The following is a 24,754-nucleotide window of genomic DNA, read 5'->3' on the forward strand; positions in this document are numbered from 1 at the left end:
TATATATATATATATATATATATATATATATATGAAAAATACATTCCTCGAGTTTCTATCGCAGAGTCAGGTGACACTTTTTGTTATTGAATTCATGTTAAATTTGCCTTCGTTATTTTGCATTTTTTGATTATATTTATGTAATAAATTTATAAATGAAAGAGGATGGAGAGGGCAATGTGTACAAATTCTAATATTGTAATAAAATGTGACTATAATTTCAAGTTGAATAAGACAATGAGTTTTTTATGGCTGCAAATGGAAGTGGGATTAAATGGTTTTGTGTGTCATCTAAAATGGGTGGATTGATAGTGATTTTCTGATATAAGTTTAGGAAGTGTGTGTATATATATTATGGTATATATATATATATTATTATATATTATTACACAGTGTTATAATAAATCAGAGGAAGCTTGTTTTTGCCACTGGGGGGGGGGGGGGGGGGGGAATAAATAACAAATAGGAAGAGCTAAAGCAAAATTTCAGGTTATCCTAAAAATTTTAATTAATATCCTGAAAGAAATGTTGAGATGTAACTCCAAATTTTACGTTCCATAAAAATTTGGGGTTATTAGCTTTACATTTTAAAAAAAATTAAAACTTTTGAGTTACTTCTCTCATTTTTACGGAAGAGGATTAGAGCCACTAGGGGAATGAGGGGGGTTTCTTTTCCAAAATTCTGAGACATTTCTCCGAATTTTGGAAAATAAATAAAAAAGACGTGCCCCCAGTGGCCCTAATCCTCTTCCATACATTTTTTTTAAAAATCAGAAGTAATGGAAAATTTCTAGATGTGTGCACAAATTCTGAGATGCATAACTTTAAATGTTCAACTTATAGTTTCAAAAATATATTACTTATGACTAAATCCAAAATTTCGTGATACTTAACTCGAAATTTCGACTTCCTATCTTAAAATCTTACTTAAATTTTCAGTCAAATCCTCCTCCCCTCAAAGGTAGCTAATTAAGGTATCACGTTCTCTGCGACTTTAACTGATATAAGTTTTTAAATGCTTAGATAAATGAAGACTTTTCCAAAATTACTAGCCGTTTCCCCAGTGTTTAATTTTAATTGGGAGGTTTAAAGTAAAATAATGGGACTTGGGATAACATTGGCAGCAACTTCACAACCGTTTGAAAACTGCTAGCTAACTTTGACGCCATTTTGCAGCTGTGGGGGTCAGAAGATGGAAGGAGCACGAAAGGAGGAAAAAAGTCAGCAGTGTTGGGAAGGTTACTTTTAAAATGTATTCCATTACAGAATACATGCCCCAAAATGTATTCTGTAACGTATTCCGTTACGTTACTCGATGAGAGTAACGTATTCTGAATACTTTGGATTACTTAATATATTATCATGCTGTTTACAACTACATGAATGTACTATTGCTGTGATTTATTACTGTTACTGAAGGTCCGCGGCTCCGAACCGTAGTAAAGGGACCTCTGACTAATACGGTGGTTCTGTGTCGGGCTCGTAGCCGAAAACTAGCTTTACTTTGTTGTCTGGGTCAAGTTTGCTTGCGAGAGACAGAGAGAGGCGTTGAAAGGCTGCTCCAATGGAACTTATTGTTTTTGGAGGAAAACATGAACACGGTGTACAGTCGAGTCTTAATAGCTTACTTACAACTGGGCTCGTCAGGCACTCTTCTTGGCTGCAGTGGTTATTAGTATATTTACATGCTTCCAGCTCCTGTTTTTGCTCCCGTTTTTGCTCGATGACAGCTCGTACTTTTCCTTTTTCTCCCTCCCTCGCTCACAGACACATAACGGGTATGGCAGTCCATTCTCCCTGCAGCACGGACTACACTGCCTATGATGCTACATTCTTTAGAGCTATACCTGTAGCATTCTGCCTATTAGCTTAGCACAACAACAACGAAAAGGCCTCTCTCACCCAGGAAACACGCAGAGAGAGAGCGTCACCCTGTAACCATGGCAACTGTAACGCTGCCGCCTGGAACAACAGGACGTAGCTGTCAAACAAAACGCAAACAGTCCTGACCCGCCACAATATGAAACAGGGAAGTACCGCCGTGTAATCCATTTATTTCAACAAAGTAACTGTATTCTAAATACCACCTTTTTAAACGGTAACTGTAACGGAATACAGTTACTCATATTTTGTATTTTAAATACGTAACGGCGGTACATGTATTCCGTTACTCCCCAACACTGAAAGTCAGTGAATCCGTTCATTACAGTGTTTTAAGTTACTTAGTAGTTTGTTTGTTTTATAAAACTTAGGAAATAAAGCAAAGGTAATGCTACGAAGTTCTTGATGTAGGTAGGTAGATGGTTAGCTAAAATATTTAATATACAGAGTGGGCCATTTATATGGATACACCGTAATAACATGGGGATGGTTGGTGGTCCTGTTTGTGGCACATTAGTATATGTGAGGGGGCAAACTCCTCAAGATGGGTGGTGACCATGGTGGCCATTTAGAAGTCGGCCATCTTGGATACAACTTTTGTTTTTTCAATAGGAAGAGGGCCATGTGACACATCAAACTTATTGGTAATGTCACAAGAAAAACATTGGTGTGCTTGGTTTCAACGTAACTTTATTCTTTCATGAGTTATTTACAAGTTTCTGACCACTTACAAAATGTGTTCAATGTGCTGCCCATTGTGTTGGATTGTCAATGCAACCCTCTTCTCCCACTCTTCACACGCTGATAGCAACACCGCAGGAGAAATGCCAGCACAGGCATCCAGTATCCGTAGTTTCAGGTGCTGCACATCTCGTATCTTCACACCATAGACAATTGCCTTCAGATGACCTCAAAGATAAAAGTCTAAGGGGGTCAGATTGGGAGACCTTGGGGGCCATTCAACTGGCCCACGACGACCAATCCACTTTCCAGGAAACTGTTCATCTAGGAATGCTCGGACCTGGCACCCATAATGTGGTGGTGCACCATCTTGCTGGAAAAACGTGCCAGCTTCAGTGCACAAAGAGGGAAACACATCATCATGTAGCAATTTCAAATATCCAGTGGCCTTGAGGTTTCCATTGATGAAGAATGGACCCACTATCGTTGTACCCCATATACCACACCAAACCATCACTTTTTTTGTTCCAACAGTCTTACAGGGATCCATCCAATGTGGGTTAGTGTCAGACCAATAGCAGTGGTTTTGTTTGTTAACTTCACCATTCACATAAAAGTTTGCCTCATCACTGAACAAAATCTTCTGCGTGAACTGAGGGTCCTGTTCCAATTTTTGCCCATTCTGTAAATTTTGTGCGCCAATCTGGGTCATCCTTGTTGAGATGCTGCAGTAGCTGGAGTTTGTAAGGGTGCCATTTGTGAGTAGCTAATATCCGCCGAAGGGATGTTCGACTAATGCCCCTCTCCAGTGACATGCGGCGAGTGCTACGCTGTGGGCTCTTGCTGAATGAAGCTAGGACAGCCACTGATGTTTCTTAATCAGTGACACTTTTATTGCGTCCACATTTTGGCAAATCCAACACTGAACCAGTTTCACGAAACTTAGCAAGCAGTTTTCTAACTGTAGCATGGGAGATGGGTGGTCTCGTAGGGTGTCTTGCATTGAAATCTGCTGCAGTGACCCGGTTACTGCGTTCACCTGATATCAACACAATTTTGATCCGCTCCTCACGTGTCAACCTCTTCAACATGTCAATGGCTGTGAACAAAGAGAAACTTGTAAATAACTCATGAAAGAATAAAGTTACGTTGAAACCAAGCACACCATTGTTTTTCTTGTGACATTACCAATAAGTTTGATGTGTCACATGGCCCTCTTCCTATTGAAAAAACAAAAGTTGTATCCAAGATGGCCGACTTCTAAATGGCCACCATGGTCACCACCCATCTTGAGGAGTTTGCCCCCTCATATATACTAATGTGCCACAAACAGGACTTTAATATCACCAACCATCCCCATGTTATTACAGTGTATCCATATAAATGGCCCACCCTGTATTACCAGTCACTTTACCTCGGTAAATTGTTTTAAAAAATTTTAAATAACTTGTTTAATTATGATATCTCAATTAAATTTGTTGCTAGTGTGAAAGATGGAATCACTGGCCACTTCATTAGGTACACCTTTCTAGTACCGTGGACCTACTTTTGTCTCCAGAGCTGTCTTATTGCTTCATGGATCCAAGAAGATGTTAGAAGTGTTCCTCTGCAATTTTGGTCCACGTTGATATGATGGCATCACACAGTTGCTGCAAATTTGTGTGAAGCTGACAAATCAAAAAAGGCACTCTACTGGATTGAGATCTGGTAACTGTGGAGGTCGTCTGAGAACCGTGAACTTGGTGACATGTTCATGTTTTGAGATGATTTTAACTTTGTGACGTGGTGTGTTATCCTTCTGGAAGCAGCCATTAGAAGATTGTTCTACTGTGGTCATACAAGGATCGACATAGCCAGCAACAATATTCAGGTCTGCTTTAAACGATGCTCAGTTGGTACTGTGGGGCCCAGAGTGGACCAAGAAAATTACTCTGACCATTACACCAGCATAAGGCACCAATACAAGGCAGGAAGATTTCATGCCGTTTATGACACTTCCGTCTGGCTGTTGCAGTGGAGATCAAGACTCGGGTCAGGTGACATTTTTCCAATCTTTTATCATCTAATTTTGGCGATTGTCCAAATTATTATATGGCTGGCAAGAGTGGCCTTCTGCTGTCGTAACCCATCTGCTTCCATGGTCAGCGTGTTGGGTATTTGGAGTTGCTCTTCTGCATACCCTAGTTATTACAACCAAGTTATGCAGTTGCAGTGTGGCCTTTCTTTTCTAACCTCTAGCATTAACAACACAGAAAATTCACTGGATATTTTCTTTCTGTAAACTGTAGACATGGGTGTGTGGGGAAAATCCCAGTACATCAGCTTTTTCTGAAATACTCAGAGCAGCCTGGCACCGACAACTGTGTGAAATGTCAAGCAAGTGTAATTTTTAGTAGTTGCATTGTCTTTGGCAAGCTCTTTCATTGTTAAGGTTTTTGTGTCAACCTCCACTTGTAGAAACGTTAATTTGAAGGTATCAGAAAATAGTTTTGAAACATTAAAATTATTTTACTTTTAAGTGGACTAAACAGATATACAGATAACTTTAATCATAGGTATAACTTGTATGTCTAGTTGCTATGATGACTAAATATTAAACAGGTTTTTAATTACAACCAACCTGGCTTTTGCGGGAATTGTGACATAACATCCTGACTAGACTAGCCTTTGTTATCTAGTTATCCTGGAATGACTACTACAGAAGGCTTGTATAAAAGGACTACTCAGATGCCCAAACCACCTCATCTGACTCCGCTCCTCTTGAATGCTTATGTTCAGCTTTTATTTTAGAGGTTTTGAAAAAGTGTTAAAAATGTAGCTAGCGTCTGCTACTAAGTGGCATCACATTACACAGAGGTAACTTGATCTCTTTGTCCACGTTATATCTGCAGTTTATCTACTACTGTTTTCAGTATTAGCCTAACCTGATATTTCTGGAGTAAAAGTACCAGAGCAATTTCTCTAATCTGATCATCTTTGGTGTTTCAAACCACTGCATGAACAAAACAACACTTAAAGAAGTGTTGATGCTAAATAACTAATAATAATTAGAAACAATTTCTGCGTTCAAATATCAGTATAACTTTCCACTTTATTTCTCTGAGTCAATGTGGCTCCAACTGGAAAGTCGGCGGCTCAGTTCTTAGCTCATCCAGTCTGGCATGTCAACAAGTCCTGATGACCTCAGTGTATCCATCACTGAGAGTTAGTGCTAAGGCAGTGTTTAATGTTTGACTGTGCTCTGAATATAAAACCATCTTTGTGTTTCTCTACACTTTGTTTAAAGAAGCCACTTCAGACCTTTGTAAACATAATACAATTTATTAAGTATCTTTTTTATAAATTTTAACTTTTACATATTTTCCCAAGCTTTTACCTTATTACAGATAGATCTAAATGAAGCCCAACATTTACAGGCTATATACAATGTAAACTTTCTCCATAGGGAAAACACAGGTATATTTTTGCTTCTTCAAGCATTTGTATCTGGTAACGTTTATGCATTTTTTTTTTCTGCAAAACGATTTCAAAATGCCATTTATCCCAGATGTTTGTGTGAAATCTAAGAGATGGCAAGGAAACAACGTATTGCATCAGAGCAAAATACAAAAACATGGAAGGGGTGAATAATTTAAACAAGTGGCCAAATGTGATTGAATGTAGTGATCGCCCCTTCACATACAGCACTGTACATGGTCCCAGAAAATAAGCTATTTGATAAAATTAACAAACAAGGGGTGATGACACAAGCGACAGTAAATCTTAAAATACAAAATCAGGTTTGTAATGTTACACTTTACATACACTTTAATAAAGTAACTGCATTTCTAAAAAGGGCTCGACTCCTGTTTCGACACTCCAAATGTTTTCACAGATCAGTACATTCAGATTAAATTCAGAGAGCATAGTGCGTTAAACTGCAGGTTGGCTGTTCATTGAGACTACTTTTTAAATGTTCACAGTGCCAGCTTTGGAAAGAGGGTGCCTCGAATAAACACATTAAAGTCATCTGTTGTTGTCGCTTTGTACAGATACTTGTCCCCAGTTTTATGGATGACAGAATCTTAAATGTGTCAGAAATCCTTCACACGCCTATAGTAACGTAATGAAGTTCATAAGCTCATCGGAGAGCACTGCTATAGGTCCTTGCTTTCATAGTGATCACTACATTAGTACAGTCATGGCATGCATTAATGGCATGCAAACACACACCCTACTACCATATGCACTACAAGACAGCATAGACACACTTCACTATATTTTATGGACCTTTCTGTATTCAGATTCACATCCTTTACCTCATGGTATTTAAGTCTCACAGCACATATAAACTCGCCTCTGCTGGGGTTGGGGATCATATAGATGTAGATACAAATCCTACTCTGCAAAATGAAAAATATTTAAAATACATTAGCAGCTGTGACACAAACTGTTTTATCCTGAAACACTAACTTGTATTTGTGCTCAGTGTACAATCACCAGTATGTTTGAAGGACAGATACTAGAAATAAGTAACAATTTGATTGTCCTTTAAACACTTAAAAACTAAATCCAGCCATCCACCCAATCTTCTGCTTATCTGGACACAGGTAGCAGTTTAAGCAGAGCTATCGAGACCTCACTCCTCTAGTGTGGGAGACACCAAGGCTTTCCCAAGCAAGCTGAGAGATATCATGTCCTGGATTTGCCATCGGGTGTCTTCTTGGTTGTGCATGCCTGAAACCGTTCACCTTAGAGGCATCCTACTCAGATTCCCAAACCACCTCATCTGACTCAGCTCCTCTTGAATGATGAGTTCCTCATCTTGTCTAGGCTAAGCAAGACAGCCTAGAAAGAAGCCCATTTACGCCACCTGTATCAGTGATCTCATATTTTTTCAGTTGCTAACCACAGTTTGTGGGTAGAACAGTGGATCAACCAGTAAATGAATAGCTTTGCCTTAGCGCTCAGCTGTCTCTTTGCCACAGCAGACCACTGATTGGTGCGGTGCCTGGACCAGTCAGTCTGTCACTTGTGAACAAGACCCTGAGATACTTAAACTCATTCACTTGAGGCAGAAATGAGAAATCCACCCTTTTCTGATTGAGCACTTGAGCCTTAAAATTAAAGGTGCTGATTGTCATCTTGGCTGCAATCTGTCAACAGAACATTACTCGCTAAAGGCAGAGACAAGCTCCTGAGACACCCTGCACCCTGGCTAGGCCTAGAACTGACAAAGCTATATATGTATATGTATAGCCACTCTGATGTGATATCATCATTTTACTTCACTGGAAGAATTGTGTCATTGTTGCAGAGGTGGTAGTTTGACTATGAACACAAACAGCCACCAAGGGGAGCTGTTGCTGTGTGCACCATCACCGAGGACTGCAGCTCCTGCTCAGGCGGCAAAGTGCAGTCCATGATTTGGCTCCAACCTTACAGCATGTGCTGCTGCTGAAGAGGAGGGGCTCCTCTGAACCACATTCTCCGTGTGCTGGGTTTGGCGGGCCAGCACTCTGCTCCTACACTGTCTGGACTCTATAATAGCAGATCGACATTTTCCCATGTGAGGCCGTTTCTTTCTAGCTTCTGTGAAAATACGCACTGCCTCACTTTAAAACAACGAAGGATGGCAGGTGAAGGTCAAAAACTGCACATCAGCCCACTGTGTACAACACAAACACGACATTAGGACCGTCAGTCACATGCAGCCTGTTATATCTTAGAAGATGTGGTAGTCTGGTCTAGAAGGAGTTTTAGGATTGTTCCCAGCTTTGTGTCCACTTTAATGCTTTTAAGTGAGTATTAAACAGAGCAGAAGGGTCTCCAGCAGCTCTCCTGCACACACGGTTGGCTTGTCAATGGCCTGGTATGAAGCCCGTGGTTCACAGCAGGGAGGTGGCCCATTGAGTGCTCCCACAACACTAACCAACACACAAGAAGGTGGAAGGTTAAGAACAGGGACTTGTTTTTGGTCACTTTGTTAACATGGGGGAATAACATCCCTCCATCACTTTACCCCTGTCATGGGGATCACAGTCTGGAGCTCAGTGGTCCTGTTGGCAGTGTTCAGGCCAGCTTCAGAGTGCTGATGGGAAAGGAGGGCATGGTTACCATGGTCACAGGGTTGAGCACCGTCTGACCCACTAGCTGCGGGTGGTGAGCCATCATTTGGGTGCTCACTGCTGTCTGCTTACCAACAATGGTGGCAGCTGGCTGTGCAGGCGCACTGCCGTTCACATGAGCATGGTTTATTGTTTGAGTGATGTGACCGACCACGGCCGGCTGTGTGACAGCCACCGGCTGAGAGTAGAGAGTGGGTAAATGCTGGCTCAGGTGAGCCACTGGGTGCACAGTTATGTGGCTGATGGGCTGGTGGCTGGGGGCTAACTGCACAGAGCTGGTGGTGGTGGAGGGACCCAGCTGGGCGATGTTTTTGGAGCTCTGACTTGGGATCACTTGGATGACCGAAGGGTGGGACACTGGTGCATGAGCAATAACTGTGGGGTGCAGACTAGGTGTGGTCACCATCTGCGTCTGGGTGGGATTTGACAGCTGACAAGGTGTGCTGGATGTAGTGGCAGTGAGCGTTGGTGGAACTGCAGGTTTAGACAGTGGCTGTGGGGGAGTCACTGGTAGCGACTGAGGCTGGTGCTGAGGGCCTTTGCGCTGGTTGTGTGGGGTGGTGAAGGAGGTAGTGGTGGTGGGCATCACAGTTGGGACTTGAGTAGGTGTTGCAGTTGTGCGCAGCTCAGGTTTCATGATTTGAGGCACGGTGGGTAAGGCAGTGGGTGCTCTTGGTGCAGGCTCTTCGTCCAGATCGTCATCCATGATGTCTTCACCTTCTGCAACACCAACAAATTATGGAATTCATTAATTACATATATAATTACATGACTTAATCTGAAACAGTGTTTGGTTGTGTATTAGGGAGATTTACAGACATGCAGTTGAGAGTGAACATAAATCCCCACCAATCCCTCCCGTCTGCCTACCCGAGGCTGTGGAGGTTGAAGCTTGGTCCTCCTCCGGCTGCACTGTCTGTCGGAGGATGCGGTCAATCTCGATCACATCCATCCACTGGCTAAGATCATTCTTCAGCTCTGCTAGTCGCTGCTGGGTAGCGATCTTTTCTCTGGCCAGACGCTCCATGTCGTGCTCATACTCCTTCTCTTTGCGCTTTAATGTCTGCAAGGAGGAAAAGAATACAAAGGTAAAACTCAGAACTGGTTTATGAATTACACAGGAAAAAGTCCACAGGGTAAACGTTAAGGTCATATTTACTGTGTAATAAATTCATCCAATAGAAGAGAACCACAGTAATTTTCTTTGTGAAGCTGTCAGAGAGGTTTTTACTCAAGTCCAAGGTCATGCTTGAAGCAATACTGTAAAGATTCACATTGATTTTATATTAGTCTTAATAGTATTTAACAGATTTCACCACTTCAACCTCTAAAATTAGCGAGGAGTTAAAATGACCCGTTTCTGATTTTGTCAAAGATGTTGATATGAAATTAGATATTACTCATGTGCACAGAGGGTGGAGGAGAGAAAATCTGCTGCACTACTTATTTGAGGAAAACGTCAAAGTGCACCAATGGGATGAACTTTGACTCTACTGGGTCTATTTGAACTCTAATAAAGGGGAGAAATGGTTTATTTAATAGCAAATTTTCCAAATTCAAAATAATAATATTAAGAGATTAATGACAGAAAACTGTTATACATTATAACTGATTACTTCTACCAGAAAAAAATATAAATTTGTTACAATGAAAGCCACATTTTCCAGCAACAACATTTAAAACATAGTTTAAAGCAATTCATCAAAGGTTCCAATTAGCAATGAAGCATATTACTCAGAAACGGGCCGTCCTGCATTATGTTCTTATACTTTTGGTATTTAGCATTTGTGTCTGCGTTTATAAATACACATTTATAAAATGTGAATACATGAATTTTACTATTGACAGTGACTGGTTTTATGTTTTTTTATGTTTAGCGTGCAACATCAGGAGGAAAAGTGAAATTATGGCAACTGGTACATGATCAGCAGACTTGTGTTTTTAAGTATTCCCATTTTAAAGTACGTCAGAAGTTTTAATTATATCTAATTTATTGCATGTCACATGCAGCCTGGTCAAAGTATTCAGCACGCTCTCTGTGGGAGAGGCTCAGGGAAATGACACAGTCTGAAACCCGCTACCAGCAACCTGATAACTTGAGATCATAAAGGGTGGACTTCCTGTTAGTGTTCATCCTACTGTGTACAGTGTGACGATACAGTAAATGTGCAAGTCATCGTGTGTACGATTTAAGTCGTGTGTAGGTTGCTTCTGGCCTACTTCGGTTTAAGTGCATTCCTGCATGTGCATTATGAGCGTGTGCGCCTACAGCACAATGCACATGTACATAAATAGCAAAAGGGGACAAAAGGCGGGCCTTGTGTGATTCAGCACCTGTCTCAAATCCTGATCCAGGATTAGACATGCATGGGCCAAGTGGTCTGTGCTTTGGCTGCTTCTCAGTAACTTAAACACAAATAGAAGCTCAGAAGAAGTCCCGTTCATATTTCAGTTTAGCTCAAATCCACATAAACAAGCTGTTTCTTATCTTTAAGTTAAACTGCTTTTATTGTGACCAGAGCAGGTTTTTTTTACAGTTGGAAAATCTGTGTCCTTGCTCCCAAATAGACCTAAAGTTATCTACGATCAGGGTTAGTAGCCTAGTTCTGTTTTAAAATAATTGTTACATGGAACAACTCTTAATGTGAATCACAACTACACCTCTTATTTTAATGAAAACTCCAAGAATTCAGGTATTGCACCATCTCATTCACAAAGACAGGGATCCCAGCTTTGTATTTTAATATTATTGATTAATGGAGATATAGTTTGGACATGCAGATTTTAAATAGCAGGACAGACATGTACACTACTGTTCACTGAGTAAGGTGCTCCTTAGCATGCACTGTTAAACATCTGGACACAGATGTGCAACTTGTAACCAGCCATAAAGAGCACCGCCTCTCTGTACGGATTAAAAACACCCTTCATCTCTACACAAGATGTGCTAAAATGCCCCCCATCTCTGGTTGTCAGGGAAACTCCTGAAAACATGTCAACGTTTTCTCTGAAATCCTAAAAGATGGCACACACCTTCATGTGCGAGAGGTGCGATTTAGGTTTCTAACAGCCTCTTAGTGTGTAAACATATCTGTCAAAACCTACTCTGGTGAGGAAAATTTAACGTGATGTCCAAAAAGGTCTGGCCGCCTTCTTTTTTACCCTCATGTAGCTGGCAGCCTTACGTGAGTAGCGCTACAAGCTTACAGCTTTAAGTGATGACTCATAAAGAGAGAATGAGAGAGTGGAGAAATGCTCCACAGACACAGAGACCCACTGAACTGCTGAGAGCCAACGCCACATTCGCCTTTTTAGACACAGCTAGCCTGAGATTAACCGCATACACCTGATAAACAAGCCTGCAGCAGATGGGTCCCACGTGACTTCATCACCATGTTAAACATGTCACCAGATTGGTAGGACACAATGTGCCAGGTACGCTTGGATTCTTTGCACATGACTGCATTCAGACCTCCTCTTTTTTCCAGGGAAGAGTTCTTACCACAGAACTGTGTGTGCGTGCATGTGTGTGCGTGCGCATGGGAGGTAAACACTGCTGAAGCATTATTGTCACAAGCAATGCGAGGGCCGAGCACATGGCCCCGCAGAAAAAGGGAGAGGGAGGGCCACAGATAACAGGGGATTGAAAGAGAGCAATACAAGCTGTACTCACTGACTCACTTTTGCAGCAGCCGTGAACAGACAGCACAAGGCTGGGTTGTCTTAAAGGGCCAGGAGCACAGGAGGCCACGTTGCAGACATGCTGCTCCACTGATCGGGTTCCTGCACACAGGTCTTATGACACTGTGGTAACCATAAACCCTTGTCTTAGTCTGCCTTCAAGCTGGAGCAGAGGGTTTCACGTGGTGCCCGACTTTAACAATAAAAAGTCTGTCTGTGGAAATAAAATGCCTACTTTTGCACACCAATCCTTTGTGTGTAAGCTTGTGTTGGTCATAGCTGGCCTATTTACCTCATTGTGGTTAAGAGCCGAGTCATCAGAAAGCTGAAGGAGGCCAGATTTTTTTTAATGTTAAGGATGAACAAAAATGAAAATGTCAAAGGAACTAGTACAGTTATCTTGTAAGGCAACCTTTCAAAGGAAATATGCCATGAAGTCCACAGTGACTATGCTAAAAATATCAAAAGATAAATACATTTTTAGCTTATCTTTATCTAGCAGAGAGTACAGCACTTTTCATGCTGGCATTTGCGGACAAGCAGTGGAGGAACAAGTTCAGTCAGCTTTCATGAGGAAGTGAAGCGCGTGTGGAGTAAGCTGAGCCTTATGTTTACTGCTCCATGCTCCCTCCCTGCTGCGGGCGGCTAAGCCTGGTGGTACAGCAAGTCCTGCATGTTGCAGTGCTGGGTGGGGGCCCAGCACAGGGGGGGTGACGTCACGCGGCTCAGGCTAGCCATGTGCTTGCTGCTCATGTGGCCTTAAAAGCTCAGAGAGGCAGGATGGAGGGAAGGAGGGGGAGTGGAGAGGAGGAGCGCTAATGCATCAGGGCTTATTTTACAGCCTCGGCTTTCGCGACACCACTACGGGCTCAGAGGAAAGCCTGCTACATGTTGTCTCTAAAGTAAAACAAAAACCCTCTTACAGCTCTATTAGCGCGATTGCTATAATTAAAAAGGAAAACAATTGGTTCACATGTAAGATTTTCTGGTCATCTTCATTTGAAATGTAATAAGGAAGTGGAAGTTGACCTATGTAGCTGTTAGCCAAGTTTGCGCCTTTCACTGGAAAACCACTAAAACTGTTCCAGTTACCACTTATTTTCATAGAAACTTTGCTCATTTACAAATGAACACTTACAATAAGATGTAAAAATAAAAGTGGCGGAGCGCTGAGCTGAAAGCCTCTTATTCAGACCTAAGCTCAGTGTTTTTGTGTGCAGGCTGCCTCATTGCTGCCAGCCCAGAGGAGGACAAGGACAGGGATGGGGAGGGAGGAGTGTGCAGAGTTTCGGGAATGAGGTGCATGCAGGCAGGACACGCGTCTGTACCTCCCATATCAAGATGCCAGTGCTCGCACGTGTTCTGCCTTTTTTTTTTTTTTTTTTTAGGCATCCTATCACCCAGCACTCACATCTTTTACTCCACCCCTCCAAAACAAAACACCACCAGTCTGGCCAATGAAAAAGACCCTCGTGACAAAGAGGCACAACACACTGTTGTGGCCTGTATAACACTATTACAATACTGGGTTAACTGCTTCATACTACTCTTTACTATACTCTTCACTTCCACATATAAGCATCATCAATTATGTAAGTTTCCCTTGCTCTGTTTGTTTCAAGCATGTCCAGCTCAGCTGATGATTGGAGGAAAAGACGCACAAGCCTGTCGAACACAACACGCACAGCATGTTGCTTAATCACAGAGAGGGGCACAGGGAGGGAGACTGGGTGACGAGCTGTGCACCCACGCTGTCCTAGTTTCCCTCAGCATCCACGCGCACAGAGGAATAACCAGCCTGCTGCATCTCACAGTCAAGCAGCAGCATGCCGTCCTCCTCGGTGTACACATCAGTAAACCTGCACCACGGTCAGTTAATGAACAACTTCATGCTCATAAACAACAACGCGTGACAACCACATGTCTAAAACCGTGTAAGTGTTTTATTATTATGCAAATTAAACAGCAAACCGCTAACCACATTTGGACAAACGTAAACACACAGATCATGCAACTAATTGTAAAACGCAAATCTATAAAAGCATTGTTGGATTTTAAAACATAAACAGAGATATTGTTTTATCGCCTCCTGGATTAGTGTATTGGAAAAATGACCTACAATAAAAACGGACACACTCAGCAGCACAGTCAGTCTGAAAGTTACACTAAACCAGTGGCAGACCTTTGCGCCAGCTGTTTACAACCAGCATACTCTAACCGGGAAAGCTTGACTCATAGAAATGGCGAGTCACTCGTTGAAACACTTGCACACTTAAGAAAAAGGTATAAATGAGGAAGTCTTAGAGACTCAGGAAGGATCTAAATACATCACCGTGTTTAAACTTGCTGCTGTCTGATGTTTTTCTCTGCAACTAAGGATCTTAAACGCAGTAAGATTGTAAATGTATCCAGTAAGACTGTGGGTCAATAACACCACAGTGTGACGGCTTTGTTAGCAGTGAGGAAAGAGCGAGCAATCATCAGTGACGTGTTACAACCTCCCTATACGAGTTGCATTCATGGGGAATAAAGTACAAGGCATCGCCTGTACTGCTAAACAAAAACAGGTGATAGGAGGTTCAGGCCACTTGTTAGTGGTGCCGCTTCGATTGTTGGTTTTTAAATCTGTAATTTCTGTAATTGTGATTTTTTTTTGGTTTGTGGTTGTGTTTATCTAGCTGTTAAAACAATATAATAAGTGAGTTTATTTAATAAGTGCTTTTCACAGACAAGTGGTCACAACACACTGTACACAAAAGGGTAAAATAAATATTAACATTGAGTAACAAAACAGCCAATGAAAATCTAACTAATGAAATTCAAGAAGATTTTAAAATCTACCAACACCAATCGGATACTAATGATTACCAATACCAGATACACCAATGTGGAATTTGAAGGTAATAAAACGTTGAACTTTGGAGACATCACAAGCTCACCTGAATGTATCTCAGTGCACTTCTTAAGACACTCAGGTTGGAGGTTTTCTTCTCATCGATGTTCGGGATGTTCTTTTTCAGCGTCTCAAAGCACTCCTTCAGGTGTGCTCGTCTGACAGACCCAAGACAAATAGAAGGTACTTTAGACAGCGCTAATGGTAAAGCGCACTTTAATATAACAACATCTCTATTTGGGAGTCCTCTGATTAAAATATGAAGCACATTTCAAAATTGAAGCGCTACCAATAAGTAAAGTTTTCAGGAAAAAAAAGAATCTATTGGCAAATGCTTTTGGGGAAAGGGGTGACCCTACCTGTTTTTCTCAAGTTTGTTATGCACCTCTCTTGTACCAGCCCTGCAAGAGCACAGTAAAATGGTGATGTTTAAAAGGGCAACAAAATTGAAATAATAAAAAAATTAACCCCGCCAAAAAAATGAATCAAAGAACCTGTTTCTTAGTTTTGGGAGCAGACAGTAAGTGAGTGAATTTATCATCTCATCCAAATTATCATAATAGCAACCGTGCAAATCTAATTTATAATTATCTGAGTGGACCACAGAAGATTACTGATGACACCGTTTCAGTACGTCTGTAATCTGGACTCCCAGTTATTATTTTTTCTGCATTTTAAGGACTGATTTAAATTGATCCTCAGTAAAACAATGCTGAGTTAAAAGGTCAGACTTACCCTCCAGGCCTCTTCTTGCTGTCTAGGTGGCGACTGTCATCAGGAGGACTTCCCCGGCTGACGGGGCCATTGTGCAGGGGGGCCTGCTGAAGCACGGGGCCTGAATGGGGCAGTAAGGCTTGCTGCTGTATGGGCGAAACGATGGTACCCGGATAGCGCTGAACCAGCTGCTGGTGTAGTTTAGTGTTGTTGGTTTGGGTGACGAGCTGCGGCTGAAGGTGGTGGTTTTGTATCGGCTGCTTGTGGTTGGCAGTCACCATGGTTTGGGTGTCAGGTTTGGGCTGTGGAGACCAGAGCAGAGCTGCTGGACTTTGCTCCAGAGGGGGACTAGAGTCTGTCTTTGGGGAGGCCAGTGGAGGAGCAGCAGGAGGGGAGAGCGTGGTAACAGGTAGAGTAGGTGAGCCTGTAAGGTTGGGGGTGACCACAGGTATCGGGATGACTGTAATGGGGACAGAGGGAGGTGACAGAGCTGATGGTATGGGTGGGGGACGGGACTCCATGTGGAGCTCCTCTGCTTTAGAAACATTGTTGATGTGGATTGTGGAGTTCACATTAGGGTGGCTCTGCTCTTTCAGGTGCTGCAGACGCAGCTTCTCCTTTTCATCCTCTGTGGGAAAAACACAGCCATTAATACAACCAATCCCATCTATACACACACATACACAAAAATGCAGCAACAACCCTTTGAGCTTTCTAAATCTGTTAGCACTAACAGTACTGATAGATTTTGGGAGTATGTGAAAGGAAATAAGCCAGGGTCATTTCTAGAAAGGTCTGGTAGAAGGCCTTGTTTGGCATGTTATGCTGTACCAGCTCAGTGACATTAGTCCTGCTCATCTTAATTATAGTAAATCAGCGAAACAAGAAGTGTTTGACACTCAAAGCTGCAGGTATATTTGCACATGACACCAACAGATGTTTTTTTTAACTAAACCTAAAACTTGTGTAAAACCATGACAGTAGTAGGTTTCATTTCATCTGTGCCACAACAGAAAGAGCACAAACATATTCCATAACTGTGACTCCGGTTACACGTAAAGTGATGAAGTATTATTAAAACATCCAGTTGTAAGTCAAAGTGGCTCTACAAGAGAATGTTTGTTGTTATGTAATTACAACAAGCAGAAATGAAAGTCTGAGCTTTCGGGTTTCAGGCTCTTCTCTCTTGCTGTTCCTACTTTGTGTTTTATCTGTACATGCATTTTCACATCCACAAAAATGTTGCCTAGCTTTGAGCATGTCTTCACAAAAGAAGCTTGTTGCTTTAATGGAGGTACATCTCGCTGTAATGTAATCCTGGTCACAGTCCACTGACTGAGTTGTGCTGGGGAAGTGAGTGCAAGTCGACTCTAGATCTCTACTAACAAAGCCCGAGGGTCTCTTTACTACCAAGACGCATGTCCAGGTTAGGTTTATCTGTAAAGCCATATTTATAACAGTTAATACACTGCAGATCTCATTGAGCCAGCTTTAAAATGATTGCACGTTTTGATTACTATTAAATAAACTGTGATTACAGTCATGTGAAAGATTCGTACAGATAAATCTAACTGAAAAGTGATCAGCTTCAGTATTTTTGTAAAACATGAGTCAGTCTAAATGCGTCTTACGGGGCTGTCCAGTCATCTAAAGCACACCCCCTCCACACTGTATAGATGCTGTGGAAAGGGACTCTAGTTGCTATGGCAGCTCATGTTCACAGTTAGAAAATGTCAGATACAAGTAGCTGTCATCAACATCGTTATAAATGCGATCAGGACGCTGCAGCAGTACACACTCATCCGTTCACTGCAGAGCTGAAGCGGCACCACAGACTTCACCCCAAACCACTGAAAACAAGTTCACATAAATGATGACGACAGTGAGCGACAACAACACAGCTGTCTCCAAGAAATTAGGTGCTAAGTCACTCTAAAAAATAAAATAACAAATGTTTATTAGATACACAACATCCAAAAAAGTCACTGAAACCTTCCCACTAAAGACAAAAAAACAAAAAAAACAACCCAGTAACATTTCTTAAGTTTCAAAATGTGAAATGTTGTCTTTGTACCTTTTTAAATACACAAAAGGGGGGGGGGGGGGGGGGGGGGGGTTTCAATGATTTACAAGTTTACAGTCTGTTTTTATTATACATTTACATAAAATAGCTACATTATATGTAAAATTCTACATAGCTACGCACAATAAGATTGTATGAAGCGACCAAAAAAATAATCCGGGTTTAGATAATGTAGTTTGCTGCATCATAATGTAAGCTCGCCTTCAAATAGGGTGTACAAAATAATAGGAATATTCTCACCTGTTAACATCAAAGACTATTTGAAGCTGAATGAACACATCTCTAAAACACCAACATTGATAAAAGCAGGAATTAATGGATCTAACCGACTGGCACCAGAGCATGACGTATGAGGTCAGCTTGTTTAATCAGTTAGGATTAAGAGCAGGTTTCTCTAATATCTCTCAAAATCACAACCTTTTATCGGTCAGTCTTTAAATTAACTTCAACTTTTGTTTAAAATAAAATAAATAAATAATAATAATAATGTGACAGATACTACTTGTTATCCATGTATAATCAGTTTAAAATATACATGCTCACATTTTGAGGGTTCAAAGTTCAGAACATTATGCTTTAAAACAGATCTTTCACAGATCTGGTAGTCTATTTAGATCTACGAAAAAGCAGCACATAGTGTTATGATTTTACATTTTAAAACACTAATGTCACTTTATCAATGACTGTGACTGTAAAAAAAAATAATGTGATGGAGGAAGGAGATATTATATCCAGCTCTAAAAAGCTCTAGAAAGATTTTAACAGTGTTACTTTAAGCATTTCAGTGTATTTTTTCCCAGTGTATGAACATGTCCTGTTACACTGAAAAGTCTTTTCTTCAGCGGTAAAAACATATGAAAGAACAAGATGTTCCAGTTGCAGTAGACAGCTTTCATAAGCTGTTGCATGCACAGTTATGAGTTCTGACAATTTAATGTTGTTTTGTTGACATAAACACAGAGGGGTCTTTTCTGAAAGAAAACCCATGAAACACTTACAAAAAACAAGCAGGTTTTCTATATGCATTATATAACTGCAGCAGTACATAGAGGAACACTGGCCTAGTTTCCTGCACACAGTGACCTGCTCTACAGTAGCAGAGAGGGAGGAGGAGGAGGAGAAGGCGCCTGCTTAGAATGCACCAAGCAGGAGCAGCTGAGGAAAAAAACAGGATCTCTCACTCTGAGCCTGCGTGGACTCTCTCCGTAATGATGAATTTAACCATTCATGAACATATCAATGTAAATATGCCATAATTAGCCAAAAGGCTACTTTTCATTCGCGAATATGTAAAGAGCTACAGCATATGTAAAAATCAGCGTTCAACCAAAGAGCTGATCTGTTGGCAACCAAGCTTGAACGGCGCAGGAAGTGTAATGCACTTTTTCAGCAAGTCTGATGTTAGCGTTAGGGTTGTCTGAGGTAGCTCAACCTGCACCTTCCCCGAAATGTAACTACACCTCACAGCTATGCAAACGTAAACAACTCTGATAGGTTTGTTTCCTTTTAATATGCAGTGCAAACACAATATGTTGACAGCTATAGCGATCCATGCAAGATATATTGATTTATTGGCGTGTAACTGCATGTATATAACAAAGAGTTGCAGACATGTGACATTAACTCGTCTGCCATTTGGATGTGTGACAATCATGGTGACAGTCAAGTAAATAAGGCCACAGACACATAAGGCTAGAGTGTGACCATCTGCCAACCACTGGTCCACAGGAAGAAAAAAAAAAAAAAAAAGCTCCAGTCACAAAGGGTCATGAACTGGTCAGTGATTCCAAGTGATTTCCTGCACCTGAAGCAATTTCTACTAGGTTTTCATCACCATTTCTCAGGAAGTGCACGTCAGGTTACGGCGTAGGGTTTAGATGAGTTTCTGGTTACGTAGTAAGTTATGCGGTAGATTTCTCACTGACACATAATTCAGTCATTAAGCGATGTGCAGCATGACATCAAAAGAAACTTGAATAGAAATCTCACATGAAGAGTTTGTTGACTCCAGAGCTGAATTAAGTTGTAAATATAAAAACGTAACGCTTGTTAATTCTCTCCGGATGTAGTTTACACGGATGGAATACCGGAGTGAGCCATCTGCTTTATAAACGATCTTTGGGAGGGGTTGCCCGGCACGCACGTGGTGGAAGGGGCGTAACCATCTATGCTTTTTAAACTACAGGGGCGTGGTTTGTTGTTTCACGTCATCGACTGACACTCAAAGCCCTCCACGAGAGTCTGGAGCGCCAGGGGAGTTTGTGATTTTGCTTTTTTATGTATTAAGAATCGACAGTCACACCGAAACACACAGGTACGCAGAGTCACTACAACACTTGATATCTGGAAGGCGCGCGGAGGGACTGAGGGGGCGCAGACTGCTGGGGTGGGAGGGAGGAGGAGGGGGAACCTGAATGCCAGAGTCACTTGATCCCCAGCGGACGATGTCAGGTCATTATGTAAAACGAGCCTGGCACTCCGCGCGCCACCGCCCTTCATCGGACTGTGTTTTGTTTTTATTTTTAATGTTCCGCAGCAGCGCGTGCAGATACTCAGAAATACAGGAAGGCGCGCGGTGACGCGGCCGAGCAGCACGTTAAGTGTCTATGCAGCAGGTTTCGATGCAGTAACCCCTGACACTGCAGCAGAAGCCCGACTCTGTCTGCCTGTCTGTCTGAGACCTGACCTCAATCTTGACATGAAGCGAAGCCTCCAGATCCACAGCAGCCGCTCTAAAACCGGAATGAAAGTAAAACTAGGAAGACTGAAACAGTCTTTAAATGCATACGTGACAAACGGGAATCGGTTCAGATATTGCTGCTAAATGAGCCACAGGCAGGGTTTCCTCTTAACTCGGAGACTAAACCTTTCACTGAATGGGTGGACTGGTTCCCACTCCTTACTGCCAGAGTGTGAAAAGCGAGCGAGCTTTTATTTATTTTATCTTTTTTTCCCAATAAAAGACAAACTTACCACGTGCTTTCTGTTGTTGCTGGGCTTGAAATTCCAAAAACTTGGCCGCTTCCAGAAGCGTTTCGATGCTCATTTCTGTCCGCTTGAAAATACTTTTTTCGGAGAAAAGGCTGTAAAGCAGACGCGCCTGTGCGTACAGCCTGCCACAGGGAAAGGTTCCCGGTCTGAAGCTGAGGGTGGGGTAGGGGGGAGGAAGGAGAAAAAGAGAGGGTAATCCGATACCCCCCTCAGTAGAAACTCTACCACTTACGTAGAAGAGTTACAAACAAGATGGCGCTCAAAGTAGTACGAACAAATAAGGTTTGTGAATCACGCAGCGTTTGTAACCGCCCACAGACAAACGCCCTCCCTCACCGCGTGCATACGAGGGAAGCGACGGGAAAACACGGAGCGGGGTTCGGGTGATTTCGGTCTCGTTGAGCGCTCTCACGAGTCACGTCCGCCACGCGCAGAAAATGTATCAAGAATGTTGCCGCTTAGAACGGCGGCTTGTTCTGTTAAAAGTGTCTCACGTGCCGCCCTCTCGCGGCTTGATGTTTGACTAATCGATGGCTACAAGTTGTCACCGCGTAGTTGTTCTGTGTAAACGAAAGGCCGACAGTTTGCTTGACTGCGGTAAATTTACATCTTATTGGCGCTGTGTCCACCAGCCAATCAGCGCGGAGAACAGTCAGCGAGCTTCGTTTGGCACGTCAGGGTCACATGCTGGGAGTTTACGAGCTTGCATCAGGCGTACGGGCGCACTTTAAAAGTAAAAACCAAGCAAAAAACCAAGCAGTCACGGGGTAGACTGAGCCCTGCATCTAATAACTGCAAGTGCTAGTTCCAACAGTTGCATCATAACACCTCTGTGCACATAAATAATATAATCCTGTCTGTCCGTATAATGTCTTATTTTACTTTTACATTTCCGTTCATGTGTAACAGTGTTTCTATACTATGATTGGTTCCTACATCTGAAGATTACTTCCACTCTTTAACCCCTGTCAAAAATAAGGCTCAGGGGTCACAATCACACTGCCAACAACTCAAGTTTGGCCCACTGGTCATGAAGGAGGGCATACATTTTGGACTTTTTTTTTTTTTTTTTTTTTACTATATTTACATGTTTCACAGATTCCCCATGGTTATTCATACTACACTAAAGTCATTAAGTAGTAGATAAATAATCAAGTGGCAGAAAACCTCCCGCTTTTTTCACTATAGAAATATATGTTGTTTTGTTTATTTTTTATAGTGGGTTCACTGGACATTTTTGTGATGTTACCAGAATTTTACACATTTGTTTACACATAAAATTTAAGCCCAAAGAGTCGTGTTGCAAGGTTTCTTTATCATGCGGGAAAAACTGAGAAATACTGTTGAAACTTCACTTGGTTTTTTAAATTAGGATAGCTCAAGGATTAAACTAGTTGACACTGAAGGGCAGTTTCACTGGTCCGTCCCACCCACATATGGATATAAAAAGAGCTCGTCATCCCTGCACTAATCAGTGTTATTACTGAAGCCATATCTGTAGTTGTTAAACAATAAAACCATAGCGAAGTAGCACATTTTGGCTTATTTGATTAATGTAAGGCCACAGCTCAGTTTCACTTTCATCATTGACTGCTGTTATGTCAGAATAAGGATTAATGACAATACACTTCCCTCTAACTCTATGATGATTTTGTCCACCCAAATGTGCTTTTTTATAGTAAAGATGGAAAGAAAAAGCAATAAATTAAACTAGTGGCTGGAGGCAGCAACTTAAATGCTGGACTTATAAATAACTAGTGTTCGAAATGATTAGCTAGTCACTTCAGGTCTTTTTGATTTATTAGGGTAATAATTCCAGTCACACTGGTCACACCAGACTGATTTATAAGCCTTCAAGGTCTGCAGAAAAAGGAAACGTCATTTTTATGACAGCAACATAAATAACAGTGAGAGAGTTACTGGAAGTTTTTTAGGCATATTAAAAATCTTTAAAGATGTTGTATCAGCGGACCAAAAACAAAAGAACAAAAATGCCAGCTTCTAATGTTGTTGCCCTTTATTCAGCAGATATCACGTGACTCATGCATCGGCGGAGTCAAAGTCCGGCCGTGACCACAGGGCACGTCGTACGAGCAGGAACCGCGTTTCTGCTTATGACAACAGAAAATGTGCACATACGTACACGTGGCCCTGCATATTTTGGGAATGTTTTCCTGTTATTCACTCGATGCTGTTGAGGAAGTCAGCCGGGTACAGCAGAGTAATAATACCAAAGGCTCTCCAGGAAAGACCGAGGGGCTCCAGGAACTTCCTGAATTACACGGTCTGTGGGTCTATTTAAAACAGTCGTGCCAGACTGGAGCGACAGTGAGTCTAAAATACAATCTCTAACAAAGGAACAATTAAAGATCAACGAGTACAACGGATCATAACACACAGGACAAGCTGACGCTGCCCTCTCGTGGATATCTACAGGTACTACATAATTAAAGACAATTCAGTAAAAATGCACTATGAGAAAGGGAAAAAAATCTGTATAAAAATGTAAATTTATTCCAAATATTTTTGCAATTTATAACACACAATATGCAGTGTTGGGTGATTCCATGAGTATATCAGCTATTAGCAAGGCCAAATGAATCATTGGTTGGAGTGTTCGGAGTAATTTCCCTGAAGATTCCAGCTCAGTAAAATTAACTTGTAAAGCTCAATTGGTGACTAGCGCTACAAGGTGGTGTCTCCTTTTGTTGCAATAGAGATTCTTGTTATGTATGATGGTTTGTCTGTTGTACGGTTGACATGAAGTATAGTATATTAATAAGTATTTTAATTAAAACAGGTGATATTGATTTTGTTTTTGTTTTTTTACAACAAGCTTGTGTTTTTTCAGCGGGGGGAAAGGAGACTTTTGCCTCTAGAATACAAAATCTTAAAAGTGAATTAAAAGAAACAGCTAATACAGAATTGCCTTTCAGAAGCTATACAAAATAAACTTCCCAACACACAGCCTAACATTAATCATGTCTAAAAAATAAAGCTTTTAATTTTTGAGAAGAAAAGATCTCGACTTGCTGATCAGGACTTTGCGACAGTCTTTAAAAGTGTGTTCTTTAGGTAAGTGCACAGCTGGTTCATCAGGTCTCTGTTCAGACCCTCCACCCAGTGCATCTCGATCACTACATCACTCTGCTCCTGGATCACGTTCAGCAGACACTTAAACAAGAAGTGTTTGACAGTGCTGGGGCTCACGGGTCGTTTCGAGGGCGGTTCGCTCGCTGCAGCAGGTGTTTCCTTCAGGTCTGCTTCCTGCCCCGTTCCTGTGCAGGTAGAGGACTCCATGTCCACATCCTCGCCTGTTACTTTTTCTGGGGCCTCTTTTTGTTCCCCAGTCATGCTCTCTGTGACTTCTTTACCCGGCTCGTCTGCAGGCGTGCTTTTGCTCCCCGCGTTCTCGTTATGGCTGCTGCTGTTTTCTGCGGTGGTCAGTTGGTTTTGGGAGGTCGGGCATGTTTCTGGAGCACCTGCAGTCACGGTGGTTTGTGAAGTGGTTCCAGCACAGTGTGGCGCCCTGGGGAGCTCTCGGAGCTGACGTGTCTGTTCACGTCTCTTCTGACGCCCGTGGATCCAGGTGTTCTCCACAGCTGTCAGAAAGAGGCTCTGCTCCTCCTTTTTGCAAGGCACACGTTTGTGCAGCACCTGCAGAGCCGCACACATGAGACAGTTAGGCCAGTGCAGTCAAAACGTCAGTGAAATCTATTATAC

The 24,754-nt window shown here is 42.0% G+C and overlaps 2 protein-coding genes across 4 annotated transcripts in view; both read right to left on the reverse strand.

Annotated features, from left to right (window-relative positions):
• Positions 1–5,863: 5,863 nt before the first annotated feature.
• mnta (MAX network transcriptional repressor a) lies at positions 5,864–21,146 on the reverse strand. 2 transcript variants are annotated; one of them, XM_085131702.1, is made up of 6 exons: positions 21,014–21,146; positions 15,979–16,585; positions 15,603–15,644; positions 15,290–15,401; positions 9,540–9,732; positions 5,864–9,389 (listed from the first exon to the last, which is right to left on the reverse strand). In XM_085131702.1, exons 1-6 carry the CDS (start codon positions 21,084–21,086, stop codon positions 8,614–8,616), a joined length of 1,803 nt encoding a protein of 600 aa, XP_084987828.1. In that variant the 5' UTR covers positions 21,087–21,146; the 3' UTR covers positions 5,864–8,613. The 2 variants fall into 2 exon arrangements, with proteins under 2 accessions (XP_084987828.1, XP_084987830.1); XM_085131704.1 differs by lacking the exon at positions 15,603–15,644.
• Positions 19,783–24,754, reverse strand: part of mettl16 (methyltransferase 16, N6-methyladenosine) — a 28,995-nt gene continuing 24,023 nt past the window's right edge. For both annotated transcript variants that reach the window (XM_085131706.1, XM_085131705.1), the window contains exon 10: positions 19,783–24,688. In XM_085131706.1, the coding sequence (XP_084987832.1) occupies positions 24,068–24,688 (621 nt within the window). In that variant the 3' untranslated portion in view covers positions 19,783–24,067. The remainder of the gene's footprint in view (positions 24,689–24,754) is intronic.

This window comes from Neolamprologus multifasciatus, chromosome 14 (assembly GCF_963576455.1).
Source record: "Neolamprologus multifasciatus chromosome 14, fNeoMul1.2, whole genome shotgun sequence".
Classification (NCBI taxonomy): domain Eukaryota; kingdom Metazoa; phylum Chordata; class Actinopteri; order Cichliformes; family Cichlidae; genus Neolamprologus; species Neolamprologus multifasciatus.